This window comes from Trifolium pratense, linkage group LG2, assembly GCF_020283565.1.
Source record: "Trifolium pratense cultivar HEN17-A07 linkage group LG2, ARS_RC_1.1, whole genome shotgun sequence".
Lineage (NCBI taxonomy): Eukaryota > Viridiplantae > Streptophyta > Magnoliopsida > Fabales > Fabaceae > Trifolium > Trifolium pratense.
In genome coordinates this window covers 9934402-9960536 of record NC_060060.1, presented here as the reverse complement: position 1 = coordinate 9960536, position 26135 = coordinate 9934402, and the positions used below count along the sequence as shown (strand labels likewise).

The following is a 26135-nucleotide window of genomic DNA, read 5'->3' as shown; positions in this document are numbered from 1 at the left end:
TTTTGGGGGTGGCCGCGGCCCACCCCAGCCACCCCCTAGTTCCGCCAGTGCCCATGAGAAATTGTCTTTTGATGCTTTTAATTGCCCCACAAAGTCTATCATCAAAAAGGCAATCTCCAAACTCTATCTCTATGTATGTGTGTGAGAGAGTTTCAGCTGCTAGAGAGATCAAAGATGAAAGACGATTATATACCTCAAACAAAAAATATAGCTTCGTGTTTAGTTGGACAAGAAAATTTTGATGGTTATTGAGAATACAACAATGTAAAAATAACATTTAGAGATCAGCGGATAAAACAGACATCGCCCACATCCTTTACCTATAATATATCTCTTTATTATTATATTAAAAAGAGGGAAAAAAAAGAAGTATATATACAAAATTCGGAAGGACATAGACCTAATCTAATGAATCCATACAAAAACGCGTAGGACAATGAATCAATCCAACTTGCAGTTAATCATAAAAGACAATAAAAGTTAGTAGTTCTAAAAATTCAAGACGAATGAAACAACAATGTAGCTTTGTTAATTAGACAATAAAATTTTGATGTTTATTGGAATACAACAGAAAGGCCAACTAATTAAGCCTGAATCCAAATATATATACATCAACCATTCAACAATCATTATAAAAAACCAAATGGTAATCACTCAATACTAAACAAGTACTAATTTTCTCTTTTCTACTCCTCAAAACTTCTTCCATCTGCAACCATAAATCTTTCCTCATCTACTTTATGTTAACAATCCAACATAAAAGAACTAATAGAACCAATGGAGATGAGAAGAAAAATGATTATAAAAGAAAAAGTCAATAACAGGTCCTATAAGTTACAAAGACAAATGAAGATGGGATTTCCCTCATAAAAATCATCGTTCCAAAATTCAGAATCCCTTGTCAAAGTGTGCCGCATCATATATTGAGCAACTGAGAAAAGGAGATGTGGACCACAGAGCCAGAAAGTGAACTTGCATGCTTGCAAACAAGGGCTTCAGTTGCCTCTTCCTCGGTCTCAAACTGAACAAGAGCCTGCTTTTTCCCATTCATCTCTAAGACTTTGCAGTTGAAAATGATTCCGTGCTCCACTAGAAGACTTGCAAGCTCAATCTCAATTATGTCTTGTGGGAGGGAGGACACGTGGATGATCCTTGTAGGTGAGCAGCAATACCGATAGTTTTTAGCAGCGTTGCAATTGAATCGATTGAGATTCGAGTTCATGTATTCATGTGTATCGGGACCTTGAGTTATATTTGGATGCTTTGAGAAGTTCACCTCCAACCGCTTTCCAAACAACATCGTGCCCTACATTTGAAATTGTAAAGGTTTTAGTGAACAGTGTAACACTTGAGCAGAAAATATACAAGATTAATCTGCTGACTAGAATAACAATAGAAGTAGAATAAACAGTCATGAAATAGATTTCTCAGTTTCAACCGTGTTGCACGCCACATGCAAATTACAAAGTGGGCCAATTTATGATGAATTTTCAAATTGCAGACATCAAATCTTAAGATGGAAACTATCCACACTTCAACCTGTTGATAGGGAAAGGGAAAATTATTGAGATACTAGGGAAGTATGGTTTTGGATAGGACCTAATATGAGAAGATGTTAAGTAATTAGTAAGGCATCTAAATATTAAGAATATTTTATTAGCAATAAAGATATTCTCAAAATAATATCTAATTAAAGGAATTATTCAATAATATCTCCTTCGTAATAGGTATGATTATGATATAATAAAGATATTATCCGATTTTATCTCCTTAGTAGTATATATTAGAATAATATCTTCTCAGTAAAGATATTAGCTAATTTTATTTCTTTAGTACTATTTAAGAATAAGTTTTAGGGTTTTAGAGGTAATGATGAGAATAGCATTCTGTTAATACAAGGAACACACTCTTCTATTCGTTGAAATTCATATGGATCCCCATAAAAAAATTATGGTACCCATATAAATTTTAACCAATAAAAGAGAGTATGCTGAGATGTGTGTTGCTAGCTTGTATTATTATTATTTTTATTATCAATGAACATTATTAGTTATCCATTGTTACCATTTGTTTTGATTATTGTTCCTTCGGAGGGTGGCTAAACCAATCCGGCATTGAATAATACCTTTACTAAGAAAATATTAATCTGAGAATATCTTTATTGCTAATAAGATATTCCTATTATTTAGATTTAGATACCCTACTAATTACTTAAACAGCTTCTCATATTAGGTCTAACAGGTTGTCATCTGTAAGTGACCTCTAAGCCGTTCTCCAAAATAAAGGTGAGTATCATACCACCTAGTGATGACCTCTAATTGGGTCTGTACCTAAGACTAATACAAGATGACACAGTGTTGTTGCTTGTAACATGATGACGGCTATGGGAGTAATAAAAACTCAACTTGGAAACATGGGTGTCTATGAAATTTTTTATCAAATTATCTTGGGTGTTTATGTTTATCTATATCTAGTTCCCTGCAACAGATCTATGACTGTCCTTTGCACGAATGTCCTCAACCATTATTTTATCCTATACATTAAAATCTTCTACATTTATTTCTTAATTTGTGTTTATATTAGTAAAAATTAATATATAACGATTTATTTTGTAGATTGAAAAGCAACCAACTTGGCATGAACTAGAAAGTGAGAGGAAACCATGCAGTGATCAATGTTACTCTAAAGTATTAATTTTCTCAATTCTTTGATCAATGAAAAGCTATGTTTAGGAGTATCAAAGAAATGAGAAAAATAATACCTTAAGATAACCGTGATCATTGCATGGCTTTCTCTCACCTTCTGGTTCATAACAAACTGGTTTTTTTTTCTAAAAAAAAAAAAAACAAACTGGTTGTTTTTCAATCTACGGATTAAATCATTATATAATAATTTACTAATATAAACACAAACTAAGAAACAAATATAGAAGATTTTAACGCACAGGATAGAATAACGATTGAGGGCATTAGTGCAAAGGATAGTCGTATATTTGATGCAGGAAATTAGAAAATCATAAACACCCAAGATATCTGATACAAAAATTTCATAGACACCCATTTTTCTTGCTCAAAAATATTTAAACAACCCAGTAATGGGTTTTCTAAATGACAGCCAAAAATCACGGTCTCATCGTTTTTGCGAGTTTTTTGCAATTTCACTACGATCTTGGTAGAATACAATTTCTCCGTGATCTGGAAAGTCGGGCTAGAGTGCGATTGTGGAATCACACAATCTTGCAATTTAAATCACAATTATGACACCATTGGTCGGAAACATTAGGGTTTAGACAGAAAAAAGAGATGGAAAAAGATGGCTAATACTAGCACAATGGAAGTATGTCTGATAGATGTAGTTTGTTCCAATACCATAACCCAGTACTCCTAGTTAGGTCGGGTCCTCGTAGTACTACCACATCTCTAAGCCCACTAACAATAAGACTAACAGCTGTAATATCTTCTATCAAAACTAGATGATATAATGATTTTCACCTGTATTAGAGTATCAAGTATTTGCGTATGTTGTATTTGAATTATGTGCTCATGTATTACATGTTATAGACAGGTTAAATTTTACACTATTGTTTTCACTTTTCATCCTTTGGTATACATATTCACACTCAGATTCTAATATGCAGGCACAAAAGTAATAGACAACAATAACCTCTCTTATAAGTGATAATATCAATGTTTGAAAAACCGGACCGGACGGTTCAACCAGAAACCGGACCTAGCACCGGTCCGGACAACTAAGAAAAACCAGTGGTCTGTAGAACCGGAGAAAAAACTGACGTGAACCAGTCCCGGTTTTATCAGACTGGCCAGGCCAGTCCATTTTAAAAATAAAAAAATTGTTTTTGCTTTGAAGTGATGTGATAATTATTTCATTTTGTGATGGATGAATTTTTTGTTTTTAGAAACGGTTAAATGTTATATTGAAAATGAGACAAAAGTGCACTAGCACAAGAAATGCTAGAAACACTACAAGATACACAGAGGTCCAAAAGATGAAGAACAACAAGAATGGAAAGCTATGAAAAAGCTAATGCCTAAATAACAAAACTGACGGCACTTTGGACCAATATAGTCAGGGTCGAGTTTCTACGTAGGATCGGTAGGCTGGTGAAGGATAGTAAGCACGAGGATGAGGGTTGTAGCACGATTCGTAAGATCCTACTCAAGGGCAAAATTGTAACTTCGCATATACACACAAACACAAAAAATATAATACATAAACAAAATAAACTTAGTTTATTAATCTCTCATAATCATCATTCCAAAAGTTCAGAACAACCAAGTACTTAGTTCATAAAATAACTAAAGGCGTATGCATCATAGACAAATAAATGAAAACAGAGAGTTTGAAAACGAAAAATAAGGTTCATATGGTTGTAAGATAGGGTTCAAAGAGAGAGGGGTGAACGAAAGTGAGAAAGGACAAATGGTTGTCATGGCCGGCGATGGTTTACAACAGTGAGTGAAAAAACAGAGTAAGGAAAGTGAAGGAGATGAGCACGTAAGACCGGAACAGACATGGAGCACACGCTTGGCTTGCCTGAGCATGTAAAATCCTACGTTCTAGTGCGAGACCCTTACTACACTAGTCACACCAAAACTTCAGCCCCCACTACCTTCAACCGCGTTATCACCTTGCTTGTACACAACCTTCCTCCCCAAAAACTTTCCTAGTACCAACCTTCAAAACAATCAAGAAATTTCTTTTGTTAGAAAACAAGTTATTTTAATCATACAGTCTTGTCATTAAGTCAATTTTCTGACAACCACATTTGTAAGCCTATGCTTATGCACAACCCATTATATTCATAGCAAAAAAAAAAATTAATAATACAAATACATATATTGAAATATGTCATTCTTCCTCAATCAAAATTACAGAATCTAAGGTAAAACGTAAACATTGTAGAGAAGAATAAGGGATTACCTATTCTCAAACGCTTGTGCAGTATCCTCCTCCGAAGCATTCGCAGACTTATCGTCATGCTAATGATGATAGGTCTGCGAATGCTTCAGAAGGGGATACTGCACAGGCGTCTGAGAGGAGGTAATCCCTTATTCTTCTCTACAATGTTTATGTTTTTTCTTAAATTCTATAATTATGAGTGAGGACGAATGACATATTTTAATTAATGTATTATTGTATTTGAATTTTTTTTTTTTGTGCAATGAATATGAATGGGTTGTGCATAAGCATAGGTCGACAGGTGCGGTTGTCAGAAACTAGACTTAATGACAGGACTTTATGATTGAAATAACTTGTTTTCTAACAAAACAAATTTCTCATTGTTTTGAAGGTTGGTACCAGGAAAGTTTTGGGGGAGGAAGGTTGTGTACAAGCAAGGTGATAATGGGGCTGAAGGTAGTAGGGGCTGGTTGTAGGAGAGGCTAGCAGCTAAAGAAATACAAGACAATTTCAACGAAGCAGCCGCATAGCACTTGCGATAGATGATATCTCAAGCAGCTTAGAGGAACAAAACATATCGCATGGTATTTGAAATGGCTATATACTTATATGGAAGGATAACCTCAACAATGGAAGTGAAGGAATAAGTTATACACATATGGGGATCCTTAGAAGAAGAACTGGGAAAAGAAGAAGAAAAAAGAAAGAAAGGAAAACTGCTAGAAGAATGAGGATTGAAAAGTGGGCAGCGGCTGCTGCTTGTTTTCCATTTCTTAGTTTTAGGGTTAGTCTTAGTAATACTGTGTTATACTTATATTTATATTTGAGTGGGCTTGGGCTAGACATTAGGAAGTTTGATAAAATAATTCTAATCTCACACCCATATGCCCAGCAAAATATTTAGATGTGATTATTTTAAAGAAAAAAAAATTGCAAGAGTTAGAGAGCGATGATTTACTACTGGCCAAAAAAAAAGAGAGTGATGATTTAATGAATTACTTATAAAAACTTAACATTAAATGTATTATTTATTTATTTATCATCCAGTTTAACCGGTTTAATAACGGTTGAACCAGTCCAACCGATTGAACCATGACCCAGAGGTCACACCGGTTCAATCTCTACTACGGTTTTTAAAACATTGGAAAATAATACAATAATGTATCGCCAAGGTATTCATGAAACTAACCTTCATAAAGTGGCCAATTCAGCTTGGAAACCATCCCCATCTGAACAAGTGCATGATCTGGTTTATTATGGAGTAATTCTCATAATGTACCCATAAATAGAGAACAAGTTGAACAGCTTATCCTCGTCGATTCTCTAGAAAAACCAAATTTCAAGCAAATAATTAAATAGGTGTCAAACAATTTTCTACCAGAGTGAAAAAGTTCCAAGCAAATGTACTTACATCGGGATTGAGGTTTGCAACAAGAATTGTAGACCTCTCATTTGTTCCAGTTATTCCCGTAGGCAAATCTCCCTCGAAGGCAGCTTCAATTGCTGCAGCACCACAAAATGAATGAAAATCTTAAAAAGATATTAAATGCATATCTATAGTTGATTTACAATAATTTGTTGATACTTGATAATGTAATGTCATTTAATCACAAAATGGAAGAAAATCCAATATAGTTTTGCAATGCAGAAAAGCTAAATATGAGGAGAGAAAAAAAATGTCTCTATATATTTTTGTCTTAAAAAACATGATATCAAACAGTGCATCAATAATTGCAAATGGAGACATGAAAAGTACTCACATGAGAGAATCCACCTTGCCTAGGTCCAGAACCTTGAACCCCCGCATACATTCCAGCATCACCACCATATCCCGACTATTTCATAGAAAATGAAATATGAAAATAGTATTAGATGGAGTTGACAAAGATGAACAAACAAGAAAATTAGGTTCATAAATAGATTATAGAAAAATCACATAGAACATACTTGTCAAGGTCGACCTTTCTGCTATGTAGGCAGATTTGGGTTGGTGAAGTCCCTGCAGAAACGAGGAATAAACTCAGCAACAATGAATATGATGTTAAAAAATAAATAACGTTGACGGAAAAAGAAAAAAGAACTTGTTGAGTCACCTTGATCGATCATTATTGTAGTTCACTTGTAGTTCATCAAGGCTGCAATTAACATGAAAGAAAATAGTTGAGTAAAATGAGCCAGCAAAGGACCACAACAAAATTGGCCCTAATGGATAGATTTTGATACCATATCCGGTTTCAACGTGGGACTTGGTTTTTATGTCTTTCGGCTAAAAATTAATATACACAATGAAATTTCTACGAGATAACTTTAACCTACTTTGAGAACTGAATGTTCAGCTGACAGCAACCATCATAAACATTGTGTCCCTAGAAAAATTCCAAAAGTACAATTGTATCATTCTAGAAAAACAATATCAGAATTAGCCATACAAGTATAGCATGAAGTCGATGTAATACTGGATGAGAGCTTGAAAGCCTACACAATATTTCAAATATAACATTAATCTTCATCCATTAAAATAAGGAAATTGCTTGCTGTTATGAACCGGTTCATCACAATGTCTCACAAAATAATGTTATTGAAAAGTTTATTCTTGATTCTTAAAAAGTGACGCGCGTAATGATGTGATATTCGTGGCAGATTTTTGTAGTGAACATATAGCAATGATCAATTGCAAATACATTCTTCACTCCCCATATCTAAATTTAGGGGATATGTATATTGTCATTGTGTTGAGAACAATAAACCATTACATAACACATTTAAATCCCATAAAATCAATTTCGCTTATATTAAATAACCATGTTTTATCATTTTTCCTATTTATTAACAGAAAGAAGAAAAATAATATTAATACGTTTCAAAATAAATTATTGTATGATCCAAAGACAAACAGTGCTTCATAAGAAAAGAAAGAGACAAAGAAATCTGAGAAACTGACCAGCTGACTTCTGAAATGTTACAATCTTTTCGACATATCCATGGAGAGAAAAAACTTGTAGTAGCACATCCACTGTCATGGGATAAAGCACTTGATGAACCGTAACTAAGAGAATTTGATTTGGCTGTGCATCCGAACAGTTGCCGACAGCTAAAAGAAAAAGCTAATCAATTCTCCTATTGTTTCATAACCAAAAAATGGCATGTGGTATTCAATTAAAGAAAAATCAAAATAAAACCAACCTCATCTTCTCCTCCTTGACTTTGATCCGTTGATAGTTCTTGATGAGAGGAAAATTGGAAATAAATATTCTCCTTTCCCTTGAATGAAACAAAATGATAATTACGTAAGTTACATATGGAGCAATTTCTTAACACCGATGCAAATGAATAGTGCTTTCCAAATACCAAACTATGCCGCCCAAAACCAAATTAACATAATAGTATTCAAGTTGGATAAAAATTAAAAGTAAACTTAACAATCTATGTATACCTTATTTTTTGTTGTAGAAACAAGCAGTCACAGGTCATGGTATATGAAAGATATCATTAGTAAAATAGAGGAAGATGAGTGTCCTCTACCGATCAAAGAAATTGAAGATGAGAGAAACAGAGAGAGGGTGGCAGCTGCTGTTCAGCTTTAGCTCCTTCACTTTTATAGTGGCATTTTAGGGTTATAGGAATTAGATAAGTGGGCTTGGGCCATGATTGTATAATAGAAAAATTTTCCTTCTACCCCTACATCTAACCCTTTACCCCTACGTATTTTAAAATATTCTCATTCTACCCTTATTTTATTTTTGAATGTTGTACACCCCTTCAAACGCGGTGTTCCAGTAAGCTCCTGTACTTTTCCGGTTTGTTAAATTTACCGGAACACTTTTCAAAGGTGTTCTGGTTTGTATAAATTTAAGAACTGTTTAAAAAAAATTTACCAGAACACTTGGAAAAATATTCAGGTGTGTAAAAAATTTCTGAAATTTTTTTTTTTTGTTACCATAACACTTTTTCTGATTTGTTAAAACTTAAAAGTGTTCCGGTTTGTATATGTAAAAGTAACAGCAAAAATCATCAATCAAAGTTTTCACAAAAAATTGTGTTCATAATAAAAAATAAACAGTAGAATTAACCCCCCCCCCCCCCACTCACCATAAATAGGAGAGGGTTGTAATACAAAGGAGAGGGTTGTAATACAAAAATGCCTCGTATAAAAATAGATCGCGCAAATTCATATCCAATCTCACGAAAAAATCCCAACTAATCTGATGCAAAAGCAGAAAAAAGTTAATATTTGGCTTGAAATAGGTAAGTAAATGTTGAGGAAATTTATCAAGAGATGTTCGCTAGTTCGTAGACAAACTTGGATACATCCACAAACTGTTGTTACAAAGTGTTTCGGTAACCAAAAAAAATTTCAGGAAATGTTTACACACCTGAACACTTTTCCAAGTGTTTCGGTAAAAAAATTTAAACAGTTCTTAAAACTATACAAACCGGAACACCTATGAAAAGTGTTTAGGTAAATTTAACAACCCGGAAAAGTAGAAGAGCTTACAGGAACAGTGTGTTTGAAGGGGTGTACAACCTTCACCGGAAAAGTCAGAAAATGATAAAATAAAAAATAGGATAGTAAAACAAGGGTAGAATGGGAATATTTTAAAATAAGTAGGGGTAAAGGGTTAAATGTAGGGGTAGAAGGATAACTTTTCTGTATAATAGCTAGTTAAACTAGAACAATACCAATACAAATAAAAACAGCCATGTATGCCAACTGTTTCTTTATACTAAAAAAACATGTGTTTTCTTTTATGCTTATTCATTTGGAGATTCAAAAAAGAAACTAAAAAATAATCTTTAACGATATAAAAATATGACAATTTGTAATTTTATCTATGATCATTATTATTTATATACTATTTCTAAATATAAAAATTATATTTAATTAATACCGGTCGAACCCCGATTGAACCTTGAACCAGTGCCTTCATCGGTTCGACGACCGGTCCGGTTTTGATTACCTTGTGCAGGAATGATGAAACAATTCATCCGTGAGTTCTAAGAGTCTAAGAAAAACCAAAAGATTCATTTCAAGGCATGAAGAAAACCTCATTCTTGGCACACAACACCACAAGCTTTTTTATGACTCCAAAAGGATGAAAGAGTTGAAGCAAATCATCCTGCAACAAGATGAGTCACAATATATAAATAAATGAAAAAATTGAAACCAATAGCTCTTAAAAGAGCACATCCTTGTTAAGAACACATATCACATTATTAAGAACCATTTGTGGTTCATTGAAATATATAGTTCATACAAATCAATGGCTCACAAGACCGCATCAAATTATAAACTTCAAATTATGTCAACAAAATATAATATACTGACATGATCTTGCAACTTCGTTTAATACATATAAATATCGCAATTAATATGGAAGAGAACGAGCAACTTTTGAAATTAATACAAGCATGCAAAAACTGTTACAAAGAAATTCATAAATAAGAAATATAGAACTGGTTACAATTAAGTGTTACAATAAGAAATATTATAAATATTTAGTTACTTTATTACTCTAAGTTTTGGAGACTTGAATATTTTCATGTTTCTTTATTTTCTTGACTTTTATTCGTATTTGGACGTAATGTTTTGATCATGACTTGTGGAATTTTTAATGTTTTGATTAAGACTTGTGTTTTGTTTTATGAATGTTTCATGGGTTTTGAGTTAGTTGTTTAATTTTTACATTAGATATGTTTATAATATAATTCATGTAATTTATCCAAAAAATTATCCAAAAGCGGTCATCCCGCTATCCCACTTTTGGGGTCGGCCGCTCCACGCCGCAATTCGGGGTTGACAACCTAGGTATTTCGTTTAAAAAAAATAAAAAAAAATCAAAGTAAAGAATCATGGGAATGTACATTAAGTCGTCTTTGAGAATGCTTTGAAGGAATGGCTAATACGAATTTACAAAAGCAAGAACCAAAATTACCTGAAGTTGAATTGTCAATTGCTCCCATACACCGCAGCATACAATATTTACAATAAAAGGCTTTGAAATATGACTCGTGTTTGTATACTTGTGAATTATCGGTTAATTCGTAAGAAATTTGATAGGCTTAACTACACATTAGGTTTCAATTTGGTCTTTTATGTTTATAAATGGTTTTGTAGGGTTGAATTAGACCCAACCCAAATTTCTAAGGTGGTACCAGAGCCTCTCCAAGATCCATTGAGACACTAGTGTCAGGTTTCCGTTATTGGGAGTCCAACATTGGTTCAGAGACGGTCTGGAAATATGTTTATAAGTCGATCCGATTTTGTAGGGTTGAGTTAGGTCCAACCCAAATTTCTAAGATATTATCCCTTCCAAATGTAATACTTTAGCAAAGACATCATTGATCTCTTCTTATTGTAGAACAAATTGTTCCACCAACAATTTTCAATTTCACAATACAGATTTATCAAATTGATTGACAGAATGAATAAATTTACCAACTATTTGCAATTTTAGAAACTAATTTGCCATTCAATTATTGCTCCACCACCATTTTCTTGAAAACAAAATTTAATTCACTTCAAAAATCTATTATTTAAGACTTTTATATCATTACCTCATTAGCAGCAAAACGAAATTATGGATTCGATGATGAACATGTTTTGGATTTTGTGCAAAATTCTTCTCTTCCATCAAATCCCAAATTCTCTGTCTAATTACCAATTTCGAAGCTTTTCGATCATCTTTGAGAGAAGATTCCTCCTCCTCGACCGCCATGGCTTGGCGAGCTTCGGTGTTGAGGGTGAGCCACTCCACCTCGAAAGCAACCTCGTTGAATGAAGCCTTGCTTTTGTGGCTTCCTGCTTTTGGTGGCTTTTTTTCTCTCCGGACTTTCTTTTTTTTTTTTTTTTTTGACAAATCTCCGGACTTTCTTTTATCAGCCATGCTATATGGCACGACCGCCAATTCGTTGAAATTGTACGACCATAAATGTATCCATGTTGATAATAATGTATGTGCGCTAGTTGTGATTTTATTCCATTTTTATTTATATTTTTTTAAATTAAATATTTTAATAGTTAGAGTCACACTTTGCTTTTTTTTTTTCTTTCTTTTTTTATGATAATAATGTATGTGTGATAGTAATTTAGAGTTCGACCGTGAGGTAAGTAAAATTTAACCATGAGTTGTTGCGGTGTATATTGGTTTGATTTTGAACATAAAAGTCATCCAAACTGCGAGACAAAAATGCATATGTACGATTCGGCTTGCTATGTTGGACTAGGTAATAAGTTTATTGTTACTAGTTGACAAACTTAAGTTAAATATTGCGGTTCGATTTGATTTTCTGAAATAAAAACTGCAAATCAAACACGCGGTTTAGAAGAAAAATAATTTGTGCGGTTCAAACTAAATGCGGTTTTTTGCAGTTTTCGATTTGGATTGTTTCGATTTACGGTTTTACTTTTCGGTGAAGAAATGGATAATTCATACCAACTCTTTCTTTCGATAATGTTTTTCCATATATTTTTGTATTAAAATAAAAACAAGAAAAATATTAACTAGTGCTCTTGAGACACCGTTAAGGAAACCAAATATAATATAAATATTTTAGAATTTGTGTAGTCTTTAAATTAACTTATAAAAAAAAATTATTTTCAAATACAAAAAATTTACTTTTTATCTCTTAACTAGTATCTCCATAACATTAGTTAGCATGACCTTAAAGATAAAAGGGATCATAACTTACATCATGAGAAGGTGTTTCTGCAGCCAGGCAAACAATATTTGGTATTTTGAATGAAATTAAAATTAAGAGAGCGAATGAATCATATGTGCATTATTATGAGTTGGCAATTTAGTGTCGTGTGTTTGTGACGTCAATTTTGTCGTGCCATTAAGCATTTTTCTTCTTTTATACCTTGAATTTTCAATTTTAGCCTTGCAAAAAAACTTCAGTTAAAAATCAAAATTTACTTACTCTGAATTTGTACTAGACAAAATTTAGTTTCTGCGAATCGAAGTTTTTTGCAAAGATAAAATTGAAATATTGGGTATAAAAGAATCAAGGGTTGGGAGAGAAAACATCTCTTCTTCCTATTTTCTTAGTGGCTTTATTGCTTTGGTGTTAGAACTCGGTTAACGGCGTGTCTACTTACAATTCTTGTCAACAAAAAATGTACAGTGAAAATGAAAAAATTGGTTATTGGATATTAGATACAAATAAAGAGAAAGGATGAAAATAAATGAAGACAATGACAAATATTTTTTTTTAGTGAAAGATGGCTAACGCACAAAAAAGAAAAGAACGATAGAGTTACATGAATATATTTAGGTATGCAAGTTTCAGAAATGTTATAAAAAAAAAAGACTTGAAACCTCATCTGGAAGAGTCTCTTTTTTTTTTTATAAGCAAAGATTGATATTAATAAAAGGGAGTACAAGGGGTAATCAATCCCTTACAAAGTAAAACAAGTAATCATATGTTTTGGATACAGGCCAATGAATCTAGACACCAAATAGAAAAAGAGATACAAGACTTATGCCCATACTGATTTGGAGGAGTCTCTATAACAAGAATGTTAAAAGAATTACCCAAGAGCATTTAGATGAGATGGCGCGGATCTCTTCTAGCTTAACCAAGGTTCTAGGTTCGATCCCTGGCTTGGGCATGCAACAGTGTTAAAACTCTTAGGGAGAGTTTGTCACTCATTTGGGTCCCACAAGGCTCGAGGGATTAGTCTCTACAACTGCGCGCAGAGATACCCGGTTTACACAAAAAAAAAAAAGTTAAAACAATTTAGAGAAAAACAAAATTAGTCGGTCAATCTCTTTTGCCTGGACTTGAACCCTGGACCTCCTGCTCGTTAACCCTTAGTTCAACTAACTTAACCAATTGAGCTATCCATCTCACCCTTTCGCCAAATATGATTAAATTGCACCTGTCAGTTTAAATTTAAATACGGAGCACCAAGGTAGGCGGATTACTATTGAATTTAACTTTTGCAATGATCATGTCAACCTAACTTTTTGAGCCACTTTCCACTTAAAGATGGTGGAAACCTTGTCTCCAAGCAAGTATATTCCCCACATTTCAGCGGAGATAGCGTCACAAGTTCCTATTTTGCGCGAGTATCCTTTAATCCATCTGTCATCTGATTTTCGAAAGAGTCCACCACACCAGCTAAACCCAAAGAATCATTGTAGGCTCCATCACAGTTAAGATTAATCCACCTTTCTCGAGGTCTTTTCCAACCAATGAAAATAGTGTCACATTGGCGAATATTCGACGGATGATGGATGCACTTGTCTATTTCTTCAACCATCTTTAAATTCTTTAAATTCAATTTATATTGTTATAATATTCTCAAAATTACACACACATCACGAGTATTTAATGTTTTAATTCTTTATAAATTCAATTTATGTTATAATATTCTCAAAATTCATGAGTATTAATGTTTTATTCTCTAGAGAAAAAAAAATCAAAAAAGGTGAAAAGATTCTCTATTTTCCCTTGTACTCCACTTTCAACAAAACTCTCTTCCTCTCCAAACTGGCAAACAAAGTCTTTTTCTTCGCTTCATGCAAGGTTGAGCTAAGGGGAATAAAGAAATGAAAATGGCAATATCAAGGAGAATAAACAATGAACAAGTTCTACATCTATATGAATACTAGGAAGTAAGAAAAGTAAGAAGAAAAGAAAGAATAAAAAAGAGGTAACAGAAACAGATAGTGTATTATAGAACACTAAGAAAAGTAAAATCACGGTGCACCATGAGAAGGCAATCTCCAAGCTCTCTATCTCTGTGAGCGTCATCTGCTAGAGAGATCAAAGATGATTAAATACCTCAATAACACTTCGACGGGTAAAACAAATCAAGAATGCCCCCATGCTTTGGACCTCACATCCGCTAAGTGATGTTTCATTTTTTTGACCAAATTGCCGCATGACACAGACCTCGATACAACGCTGCAAAACACACCGAACCCCAACTATAACTCCTAATCATAACAAAAAATTTAGCTTCTTGTTTAGTTGGACCAGAAAATTTTGATGTTTATTGAAAACACAACAATGCAGCTTTGTTAATTAGACAATAAATTTTTGATGTTTATTGGAATACAACAGAAAGGCCAACTAAGCCTAAATTCCAAATAAATATACATCAACAATTCAACAACCATTATAAAAACCATATCACTCAATTCTAAACAAGTACTAATTTTGTCTTTTCTACTCCTCAAAACTTCTTCCATCTGAAACCATAGATCTTTCCTCATCAACTTTATGTTAGCAATCTAACATAAAAGAACTAATAGAGGCAATCAAGATGAGAAGAAAAATGATTATAAAAGAAAAAGTCAAGAACAGGTCCTATAAGTTACAAAGACAATGAAGATGGGATTCCCGTCATAAAAATCATCGTTCCAAAATTCAGAATCCCTTGTCGAAGTGTGCCGCATCATATACTCTGCAACTGAGAAAAGGAGATGCGGACCACAGAGCCAGAAAGTGAACTTGCATGCTTGCAAACAAGGGCTTCAGTTGCCTCTTCCTCAGTCTCAAACTGAACAAGAGCTTGCTTTTTCCCATTCATCTCAAAGACTTTGCAGTTGACAATGATTCCGTGCTCCACTAGAAGACTTGCAAGCTCATCCTCAATAATGTCTTGTGGGAGGGAGGACACATGGATGATCCTCGTAGGTGAGCAGCAATACCGATAGTTTTTAGCAGCATTGCGATTGAATCGATTGAGATTTGAGTTCATGTATTCATGTGTATCAGGACCTTGAGTTATATTTGGATGCTTTGAGAAGTTCACCTCCAACCGCTTTCCAAACAACATGGTGCCCTACATTTGAAATTGGAAAGGTTTTAGTGAACGGAGTCGCACTTGAGCAGAAAATATACAAGATTAATCTGCTGACTACAATAACTATAGAAGTAAAATAAATAAATAAATAAATATATCATGAAACACGTGCTTTGAATATGGATAAAGCATCCAACGCCAATCCAATGAAATGCACATACACTATAGATTGAAAAATAAAGTGTGAATGAGCAAATAATCTTTTTATTATTTTTATTATTAATTAACAATATTTTTTATCTATTGTTATCATTTATTATGATTATTGTTCCTTCGGAGGGTTGCTAAACCAATCCGGCATTGATGGGAACCCGAAAGAAAATAAATGATTTTACTAAGATATTATTCAAAGAATATCTATATTGCTAATACAATATTCCTATTATTTAGATTTAGATACCCTACTAATTACTTAAACAGCTTCTCATATTAGGTCCTATCAGGTTCAGGTTGTCATCTGTTAGTGTTCTACTTCTATATAGTACTTGTGACCTCTAAGCCGTTCTCCAAATAAAGGTAAGTATCATACCACCCAGTAATGACCTCCAATTGGGTTTGTACCTAACACTAATACAAGATCACAGAGTGCCATTGCTGATAAGATGATGGTGGCTTATGGGAGTAATAAACACTCAGCTTAGAAAAATGGGTGTCTATGAAATTTTTGTATCAAATTATCTTGGGTGTTTATGTTTATTTAATTCCCAGCAACAGATCTATGACTGTCCTTTGCACGAACGTCCTCGGGAAAGCTTTGGGGAGGAAGGTTGTGTACAAGCAAGGTGACAACGGGGCTGAAGGTAATGGGGGCTGGTTGTAGTAATGGACAGGCTAGCAGCTAAAGCAATACAAGACAATTTCATCAAAACCGTAGCAGCCGCATAGCACTTGTGATGGATGATATCTCAAGCAGCTTAGGGGAACAAAACATATTGCATGGTATTTGAAATGGCTATATGGCTATATGCTTATAAGTTATATGGGAGGATAACCTCAACAATGGAAGTGAAGGAATAAGCTATACACATATAGGGTTACTTAGAAGAACTGGGAGAAGAAGAAAAACAAAAGAAAAGAAAAGTGTGCTATACTTATATTTCTTAGTTTTCGGGCTAGTCACTTAGTCTTAGTAGTAGTGTGTTATACTTATATTCAAGTGGGATTGGGCTAGAAATTAGGAAGTTTGATAAAAGAATTCTAATCTCACACCCACAAGCCCAACAAAATATTTAGACGTGATTTTTTTTTAAAGAAAATTACATGAGTGAGAGAGCAATGATTTAATAAATTACTTATAAAAAATCAACACTAAACCGGTTTAACCGGTTTAATAACGGTTGAACCGGTCAAACCGATTGAACCACGACCAGAGGTCACTCCGGAACAGTTTTTAAAACATTGGAAAATATCACAATAATGTATCACCAAGGTATTCATGAAACTAACCTTCAGAAAATGTACTGCCAATTCAGCTTGGAAACCATCCCCCATCTGAACAAGTGCATGATCTGGTTTATTTCGGAGAATTTTGATTCTCATAATGTTCCCATAAATAGAGAACAAGTTGAACAGCTTATCCTCGTCGATTCTCTGAAATATGCAAATTATTAAATACAAAGGAAGCAATTTTCTACCAAATTGTTGCCCGTTTGCCTTCCATTCAAGTGTAATTATCTTATATATATATATATATATATATATTCAAACCAAATTTTCTACCAGAATGAAAAAGTTAAAGGCCAATGTACTTACCTCAGGATTGAGATTTGCGACAAGAATTGTACTCCTTTCATTTGTTCCAGTTATTCCCGGAGGCAAATCTCCCCCGAAGGCAGCTTCAATTGCTGCAGCGTTACTCATCTATAATTCAAAACACATTGATAAGTCACAGTGATGGGTTCAGAATATCATGTCATTGATCACAAAATGAATGAAAATCTTAAAGAGATACTAAATGTGTATCTATAGTTGATTTACAATAATTTGTTGATACTTGATAGTGTAATGTCATTTAATCACAAAATGGAAGAAAATCCAGTACAGTTTCACAATGCAGAAAGCTCGATACGCGGAGAGAAAAAAAAGTTTCTATATATTTTTGTCTGTAAAAATATAATATCAATAATTGCAAATGGAGACATGAAAAGTACTTACATGTGAGAATCCACCTTGCCTAGGTCCAGAACCTTGAACCCCCGCATACATTCCTGCATCACCACCATATCCCGACTATTTCATAGAAAATGAAATATGAAAATAGTTTTAGATGGAGTTGACAAAGATGAACAAACAAGAAAGTTTGGTTCATAAATAGATTATAGAAAAATCACATAGAACTTACTTGTGAAGGTCGACCTTTCTGCTCTGTAGGCAGATTTGGGTTGGTGAAGTCCCTGCAGAAACGAGGAATAAACTCAGCAACAATGAATATGATGTTAAAAAATAAATAACGTTGACGGAAAAAGAAAAAAGAACTTATTGAGTCACCTTGATCGATCATTATTGTAGTTCACTTGTAGTTCATCAAGGCTGCAATTAACACGAATCAAACGTTGAATGAAAATATTAGTTATGTAAAAGAAAAGACTGAATGAAAATAGTTGAGTAAAATGAGCCAACAAAGGACCACAACAAAATTGGCCTTAATGGATAGGTTTTGATAACATTTCCGGTTTCAACATGGGACATGGTTTTATTTTTTCTCCCAACACTAATAATATACACAATGAAATTTCTAACAGATAGCTTTAACCTACTTTGAGAACTGAATGTCCAGCTGACAGCAACCATCATAAACATTGCGTCCCTAGAAAAATATCAAAAGTACAATCATCATTCCAGAAAAACAATATCATAATTAATCAGACCAGTATAGCATGAAGTCCATGTACTCGTAAAACAACCTGAAGTGCACCTCTGGCAGTCACAGCACTTTGAAGAGTTCCATACTGGATGAGAGCTTGAAAGCCTACACAAATTTTCAAATATAACAATAATCTCCAATGTGTCATTAAAATAAATAAATTGCTTGCTGTCATGAAACGGTTCATCACGATGTGTCACAAAATTTTGTTATTGGCCATTCCGTCAAAATCTTACTGAAAAGTTTATTCTTGATTCTTAAAAAGTGACAACATTTAATCTTAATAATATACAAACCCAAACCCATGTTTGGGCAAGTTTGCTTATTTGTCCACCTCTAACCACATCCTTACCAAATCATCGTTTTATAATATTATTTCCATTCCATTTTTAGTTTCCTTGCCATGTTTGATGCATTAGTTGGATGCAAATTCAAACTTTTGAAGAAAATAAGAGTGACTTTTGTCTTTGCCAATTCAAATAAGAATTTTTTACCATTTTAAACTTAGAGGTCCAACTTGGTTGCTTGAATTGGAAGTAAAATTTAAATGTTTGAATTTCCCTCTTCTTTTGCTATCCTTGGATCCTATTTGATCCAATATCACAAAGGCCCATTTTGCTTTAAAAAAAAACACTTATATGAGTAAAAAATTTACACGCGTACAAGTTACAACTCCCTCACATGAGTCAAACAGAAACACGCGAGCCAAATCTGGCAAGCATCTCCCTCCCTCACGCGATTAAGCAAAACCCTAGCCCCCAATTTATGCAACTCTCTGAACCATGTAGAAGAAGCCAAAATCCCTCTTCTGCACCCATTAACCAAAACGCTCAAACCTGTCACTTTTTCAAAACCTCTTCTCCCAATTTTTTCCCAAATGGTGATTACAACACAGAGGTTACAGGCTGGAATACAAGAGTTGTGGTATGTTATTATAAGTGGGCTCTCTATAGTCTCTCAGGGCTGTCGATTGTTCTATGTATCTGTATTCTAAATTCTCTAAGTATTCATTTGGCTTGAAAAAAAAGAAATATAATATTATTGTTAACTTGATAGAATAAAAGTTCAAAATACACATCATTCATTATTTCTTTTTTTATGGAATTTTGGTTTGATAGTTTGCTTTGTTAGAGTCTTTTGCATGGTAAGCAAAGAGGCACGTGTAGGGGATGGTGTTATGTAACTTTAGTATAATTAAGTTCCAAATTTTATATTTAGAAAAAACACGGGGGCGTCCCGGAAGGGTTGATGTTATGTAACTTTATGATAATTAAGTTTCAAGTTTTATATCTAGAAAAAATACGGGGCATCCTGGAAGGGTGAAACTATTTAATCTATTTCTTCTATATTTAATTCTAATCAAGAAATATTTAATCTAAAATGAGGGGTGAAACTAAGAAATAATATTGTCATTTTATTTTATCACAAATTTATATAATATTTGCAAATTAAAAATTATGTACGAAATTTCTAAAAGTTGGCGCTTTCTGTGCGTTAGCACGGGCACTAGAACTAGTGATGTGATATTCGTGACTGATTTTTCTCGTGACATATAACAATGATATGTTTATTGTCATTGTGTTGAGAACAGTGAACCACTACATAACATATTTAAATCCAAGAAAATTAATTTCACTTATATTAAATAACCATGTTTTATCATTTTTCCTATTTGTTTACAGAAAGAAGAAGAAGAATATTAAAATGTTTCAAAATAAATTATTGTATGACCGAAAGACAACAGCGCATAAGAAAAGAAAGAGACAAAGAAAGAAATCTGAGAGAATCTGACCAGCTGACTTCTGAAATGTTACAATCTTTTCGACATATCCATGGGGAGAAAAAACTTGTTGTAGCACATCCACTGTCATGGGATACAGCACTTGATGAACCGAAACTAAGAGAATTCGATTTGGCTGTGCATCCGAAGAGTTGCCAACACCAAACAGCATAGAGAAGGAGAAGAGATAGAAAGGAGAATAAATATAATAGTATATGATAAAGAGAAATAAAATTTAACAATAAAACCATTATATGGAAAGTAATATAGTTATATAAATAGTATTTATGGGTTAAAAATCATATAAAAAACCGAGAAGGAGAACAAAAGTTGAAAGAAAAAGGCTAATAGATTCTCCTCTCTTTCCATATCCAAAAATTGGCATATATTATTCGATTAGAGACAAATAAAAAAATAACACCAACCTCTTCTTCTCGTCCTTGATTTTGATCCATGGTAGTTAATTCTCGATGAGAGGAAAACTGGACATAAACATTTCTTCCCCTGGAATGAAACAAAATGATGACTCCATAAGTTATGTAATCAATATTCAATAAGTATAAACTAATTTTTATGCAAAAACATCACTAATTTACTATAGAATACAAGCATTGTAAGAAAATAATGAAATCAAATATGAATTCTGCATGATTTACGGAACTTCAGAGAAAGAATGAAGAAGAGAAAAGTTTCTGCAGGGACCATTTCCCTCCTTTCATTAGTATTCATCTCAACAAAATGTTTAGAGGCAACACAATAGTTAAAAGCTACTATTTCCTATTTTACTATCAAAATCAATCAAAATAAATAAAAATTATAAAAGAAGAGAAACGTGTTGAATAAAGCTATTGACATTGAAATATGAATGAAAGCAGAGAGTGCAAGAGGTGTAGTGGACTGGTTGGGCAACAAAAGAGGTACATAGAAATTAACATTATGTTTGTTTGGTAGGAAAAACAACGGTGAGCGACATTGTTTTACCATTAATTAGTAAGAATTGGTGGAAATTAAGAATATGAAAAGATATTTTGTTGGAAACAAAAAGAAAGTGAAAGGTTTGTGTCGCCTAAATTGGACTTGGGCGGGAATAGCAGTAGTATATGCGACTAAATGGTTAAGCATAATTTCCCTAATAAATAAAGACTAATGCGCTTTCCAATTACCAAAAATATGCCATCCAACATCAAGTTAACACAATAGTATTCAAGAATTTGCATAATATTCTATGTATACCTTATGTTCGGTTGAGAATTTGCATGATATTGTATAGCACTAACAGCAGAAGGAATATCTTGCATTTGGAGAAGAGCCTGCAAGAAATATAAAACAATTCAAACATGAGTTTAAAGAGTCGAAGAAAAAGCAAAAGAATCATTTAAAGGCATGAAGAAAAACCTGGTTTTTCGCACGCAACACCACGAGCTTTGTTATGACTCCAAATGGCTGAAATAGTTGAAGCAAATCATTCTGCAACAGGATTAGTCACATTAGTATTATCTTATTGTAGCATCCTTTTATGAACATAACAATTAATAGCAAAGAGAACACACAAATTTTGAAGTTAATACTATCAAACTTAGTTATATATATATATATATATATATATATATATATATATATATATATATATATATATATATATATATATATATATATATACCCACACTACAGCTTGCAAAAACAATTAATATCAGAAACAGGAACAGGATATTAAGAACTGATTAAAATAAGGATCTAACGTAAAGAGTAAATATAACATAAAACACAGATTAGGCCATAATCGAGTTAAAGTAAATGCAGCTAGGGTAAATCCAAGATAGAGAATGAGTAAACTCTCTTTCAATCAAACCAAATGCAACATAATAGTGTAAACATTATGTTATTGGATGCAGGTATGAAATAGAACATAACAAAATTGTGCATAACATTAAATAATAACTCAAAGTTCTTCCCCTTCTAAAATACCCCATCATGTAGAAATTATAAATAGTTAAGTTTCATTCTAACTGCATTGTGCCTTAATTTACCACACGAGAATAATAATTTAGAATACGATTCGCGCCCTTCAGAAGCACAATTCCTAAAATCACCTTCTATGCATTATTCACAACCATCTAACCATTTTTCATGTATGGTTGGAGAATTAATGGTTATACATGAAGAATGCATAGTAGGAAATCTTAGGAATATTGAGCTTTTGAGGGAAGCCAATCATTCTAAGTTATTATCTTCTTATGGAAAAGGTAAACTAAGGCAAGGCACAATGCATGAAACTTAACTATTTATAATTATTTTTTTACTATCAAATTTATGTGGTCATATATATGATTGATTAAGATCTTTATGGGGTATTTTAAAAATAGATGAACATTGGATTACAACTGATATGATGCACGATTTTATGTTCTCTTTCATAATTGTGCAAGCAATAACATAATATTTTGCATTGGTTTGATTAAAAGAGAGTTTACTCATTCTCTGTCATATATTAGTCTTATTGTCATCCAAAAATCATATCAGGCCATAATCGAGTTAAGTATTATCTTATTGCAGCATCCTTTTATGAACATAACAATTAATAGCAAAGAGAACACGCAACTTTTGAAGTTAATACTATCAAACTTAGTTATATATACCCACATTACAGCTTGCAAAAACAATTAATATCAGAAACAGGATATTAAGAAGTGATTAAAATAAGGATCTAACATAAAGAGTAAATATAACATAAAACACAGATTAGGCCATAATCGAGTTAAAGTAAATGCAGCTAGGGTAAATCCAAGATAGAGAATGAGTAAACTCTCTTTCAATCAAACCCAATGCAACATAATATTGTTAACATTCTGTTATTGGATGCAGTTATGAAATAGAACATAACAAATACAACATATCAAATAATAACTCAATGTTCTTCCCCTTCTAAAATACCCCATCATGTAGAAATTGAAAGACCTTAATCAATCATATAATTGACCAAATAAATTTAAATAACTATAAATAGTTAAGTTTCTTTTTTTTAAATTGCATTGTTCCTTAATTTACCACACGAGAATAATAATTTGAAATACGATTGACTTCCCTCAGAATCCCGATATTCCTAAAATCCCCATTTAAGCATTATTCACATTCACATCACAGCCATCGAACCATTTTTCATGTATGGTTAGATAGTTGGAGAATTAATCATACATGAAGAATGCTTAAATGAAGATTTTAGGAATATTGAGCTTTTGAGAAGAAAAGTCAATCATATACTAAATTATTATATTATTATTCTCGTGTGGAAAAGATAAACTAAAGCACAATGCATTTAGAATGAAACTTAACTATTTATACTTATTTTTTTACCATCAAATTTATGTGGTCATATTCTCATATATGATTGATTAAGGTCTCTCATGGGGTATTTTAAAAATGGATGAACATTGGATTAAAACTGATGTAATGCACGATTTTGTTATGTTCTCTTTCATAATTGTGCATGCAATAATTATTAGTCTTATTGTCATCCAAAAATCATATCAGGCCATAATCGAGTTAATGTAAATGCAGCTAGGGTAAATCCAAGACATGATCATAGTAAAAAGAAAACCACAAGTACAAATAACACAATAACACAAACACACACACACACACACAGAGAGAGAGAGAGAGAGAGAGAGAGAGAGAGAGAGAGAGAGATTTTACTTCAGATATCTCATGTCCAACATTCCGAACATGAATGACCTTGGAAGGTTCAGCCATTTCAGATGACCTATAAAAACAAAATAAAAAATATTAGTGATTATGTTAGTTTCCGAGATTAAAACCCTAAAACTCCTGCTTAGAATTCCTTCAACAAATTTAAACCTAAAACATGCCTGAACTCATCAATCCATCGAGTGATAAAAAAATATATTAATAATTTAGTGATTATGTCAGTTTCGAAAGTTTGATCACTGAAACTCCTAACTAGAACTCATTTTACTCCGTCAACTCATCAATCGAGCTACCTATCGGTAACTCATTAACTCTTTCATTTTCCTCTCATTCTTTTCAAGTTTAAGGACAACATTAAATTAATGATCAAACCCTAAAATTCTCTAGTAACAGTTTTACAAACATGAAAATGCTTACAATGAAACTCAACAACACAATTCTAACACCAAAAACCAAAATAACCAAAACAAAAATCAAAGTTCTTATCGCATTTACAGTAAACAAAACACAATTTACATATGCATCATATCAATTTATAATCAAAACACAATTTTTTACACTGAATCAATATTAAATTGGATAAAATAATGAGATTTTCTCAAACAAAGTGCTTATTCATAAAAATTCAAACTTTATGCCCAACTCAATCAAACTCGAGAAAAACTCACATACCCAATTGAACACGTGAATCAATGAGTGAAGTAGAACAAAGAGTTGTGAAAAACTTTAACACACAGCAAAAGGGTATCTCAAATTGTTAAAAAAAACAGGGCAAAAAATTTGTTTAAAGTGAAAAATAAAACTGAGAAGCAAAGAGAGAGAGAGAGAGAGAGAGAGAGAGAGGGTTGCCTGACGAGTGATGAATATGTGACAGGAGGAGAGAGGAAGGAGGGAGAGAGCGTTTGTCTGTGTTACTGAGTTTTTTTTTTTTTTTTGAATGAGAGAAATGGTTATTTAAGGGTAAATTCTTACACTAACAAAGCCCATTATTTATTTATTTTTGACTCAAAAGGGCCCAAAACTTATCATTTAAGTAATATAATAATAATTTTGTCAAAAAAAGTAATATAATAATAATATAATTTTGATCATGATTTTAAAAGATTATTTGACCAAAAAATATTTAAAAGATTACTTTGACCAAAAAAATCAAAGATTTTAATGATTTCATTTTTTTTAGAATATTACTTATAAGAGAATAATATAATTTTGATTACAATTTTTAAAGAATATTTTGACTAAATGTAATTCAAAGATTTTAAAGATTTTCTAAGATTATAAACTTAAATTTTCAAAAGATTTTTTACAAGGTAATAATATCAATTTGTTTTTGACTAAAAGTAATTCAAAGATTTTAAAAGATTTTCTAATATTATAATAATTTAATTTTTCAAAAGATTATTTATAAGGTAATAATATCAATTTGTTTGCAAATTTAAAAGAAAATGTTGACTAAAAGTAATTCAACGATTTTAAAACTTTTTTTAGGATTATAATGATTTAAAATTTCAAAAGATTATTTATAAATAATTATATAATTTTGATTGCAATTTTAAAAGACTACTTTGTCTAAGTATCAACTTTCATTGTCTTTTGCTCTAGGCTCCTTGTAAAACAGTTTGTAACATAGGATTTCAAACCTTCATCCTTTCAAATATTTCACTACAAGAAAACTGCTTTGGAGCGTCCGCCTAAAACAGACGCTAAATACCAAAAAACGGACGCTACAAGGGTTTAGCGTCTACCTAGAGTCTGTGTCGTGGCGGACACTTAATTGCCTGAAGCTAGCAGTTGCGTCCAACAGACGCTACTTTAGCGTCTGTCTTTTTAAACGCAAAGCTGAAGCTAGTGACTTGAATATACGGCGGACGCTATTGGCTAATATTAGCGTCTGCTTTTGTTAGATGCTATGAATTAGTTTTTGAATAATATAGTGTCAACTAAAAGCAGACGCTAGCAGACGCTAATCTTAGCGTCTGCTTGTTTTAGATGCTATAAATTAATTTTTGAATAATATAGTGTCAACTAAAAGCAGACGCAAACATTTTTATTTT

The 26135-nt window shown here is 32.6% G+C and overlaps 2 protein-coding genes across 8 annotated transcripts; both read right to left on the bottom strand.

Moving 5' to 3' along the window:
• Window positions 1-507: 507 nt before the first annotated feature.
• LOC123905837 lies at window positions 508-11764 on the bottom strand. 6 transcript variants are annotated; one of them, XR_006808542.1, is made up of 12 exons: window positions 11476-11762; window positions 9966-10037; window positions 9810-9878; window positions 8104-8181; window positions 7862-8011; window positions 7237-7286; window positions 7014-7055; window positions 6868-6919; window positions 6681-6755; window positions 6332-6423; window positions 6110-6243; window positions 508-1306 (listed from the first exon to the last, which is right to left on the bottom strand). XR_006808542.1 is itself a non-coding variant. In XM_045955590.1 (5 exons), the coding sequence occupies exons 2-5, from the start codon at window positions 9968-9970 to the stop codon at window positions 7320-7322; spliced, it is 396 nt and encodes a 131-aa protein (XP_045811546.1). In that variant the 5' UTR covers window positions 9971-10037; window positions 11476-11764; the 3' UTR covers window positions 7288-7319. The 6 variants fall into 6 exon arrangements, 3 of the variants coding, with proteins under 3 accessions (XP_045811546.1, XP_045811548.1, XP_045811547.1); XR_006808541.1 differs by having other exon boundaries at window positions 9810-10037; XR_006808543.1 differs by lacking the exon at window positions 7237-7286 and having other exon boundaries at window positions 9810-10037.
• A 3169-nt stretch (window positions 11765-14933) lies between these two features.
• Window positions 14934-25032, bottom strand: LOC123905836 (polypyrimidine tract-binding protein homolog 3-like). Of its 2 annotated transcripts, none has more exons than XM_045955588.1 (14): window positions 24931-25032; window positions 24070-24136; window positions 21775-21846; window positions 21613-21689; window positions 20805-20883; window positions 20392-20515; window positions 18640-18704; window positions 18493-18542; window positions 18224-18265; window positions 18078-18129; window positions 17891-17965; window positions 17489-17596; window positions 17183-17326; window positions 14934-15715 (listed from the first exon to the last, which is right to left on the bottom strand). In XM_045955588.1, exons 2-14 carry the CDS (start codon window positions 24124-24126, stop codon window positions 15326-15328), a joined length of 1335 nt encoding a protein of 444 aa, XP_045811544.1. In that variant the 5' UTR covers window positions 24127-24136; window positions 24931-25032; the 3' UTR covers window positions 14934-15325. The 2 variants fall into 2 exon arrangements, with proteins under 2 accessions (XP_045811544.1, XP_045811545.1); XM_045955589.1 differs by having other exon boundaries at window positions 24754-24948.
• Between the last annotated feature and the right edge of the window lie 1103 nt (window positions 25033-26135).

Bases quoted from the DNA above. Each gene is read 5' to 3' on its own strand.
- LOC123905836 (XM_045955588.1), bottom strand. From the start codon at position 24,126: ATGGCTGAACCTTCCAAGGTCATTCATGTTCGGAATGTTGGACATGAG. The intron at 21,690-21,774 runs GTTTTTCTTCAT...TATTTCTTGCAG, and splicing joins TGTTGCGTGCGAAAAACCAG to GCTCTTCTCCAAATGCAAGA. The intron at 18,130-18,223 runs GTGACTCAATAA...TCGTTTCTGCAG, and splicing joins TACAATAATGATCGATCAAG to GGACTTCACCAACCCAAATC.
- LOC123905837 (XM_045955590.1), bottom strand. From the start codon at position 9,970: ATGAGGTTTTCTTCATGCCTTGAAATGAATCTTTTGGTTTTTCTTAGA. The intron at 8,182-9,878 runs GTAATCAAAACC...GTTTCATTCAAG, and splicing joins TTTCATCATTCCTGCACAAG to GGAAAGGAGAATATTTATTT. The intron at 7,396-7,861 runs GTCAGTTTCTCA...AATATTGTGTAG, and splicing joins AACATTTCAGAAGTCAGCTG to GCTTTCAAGCTCTCATCCAG.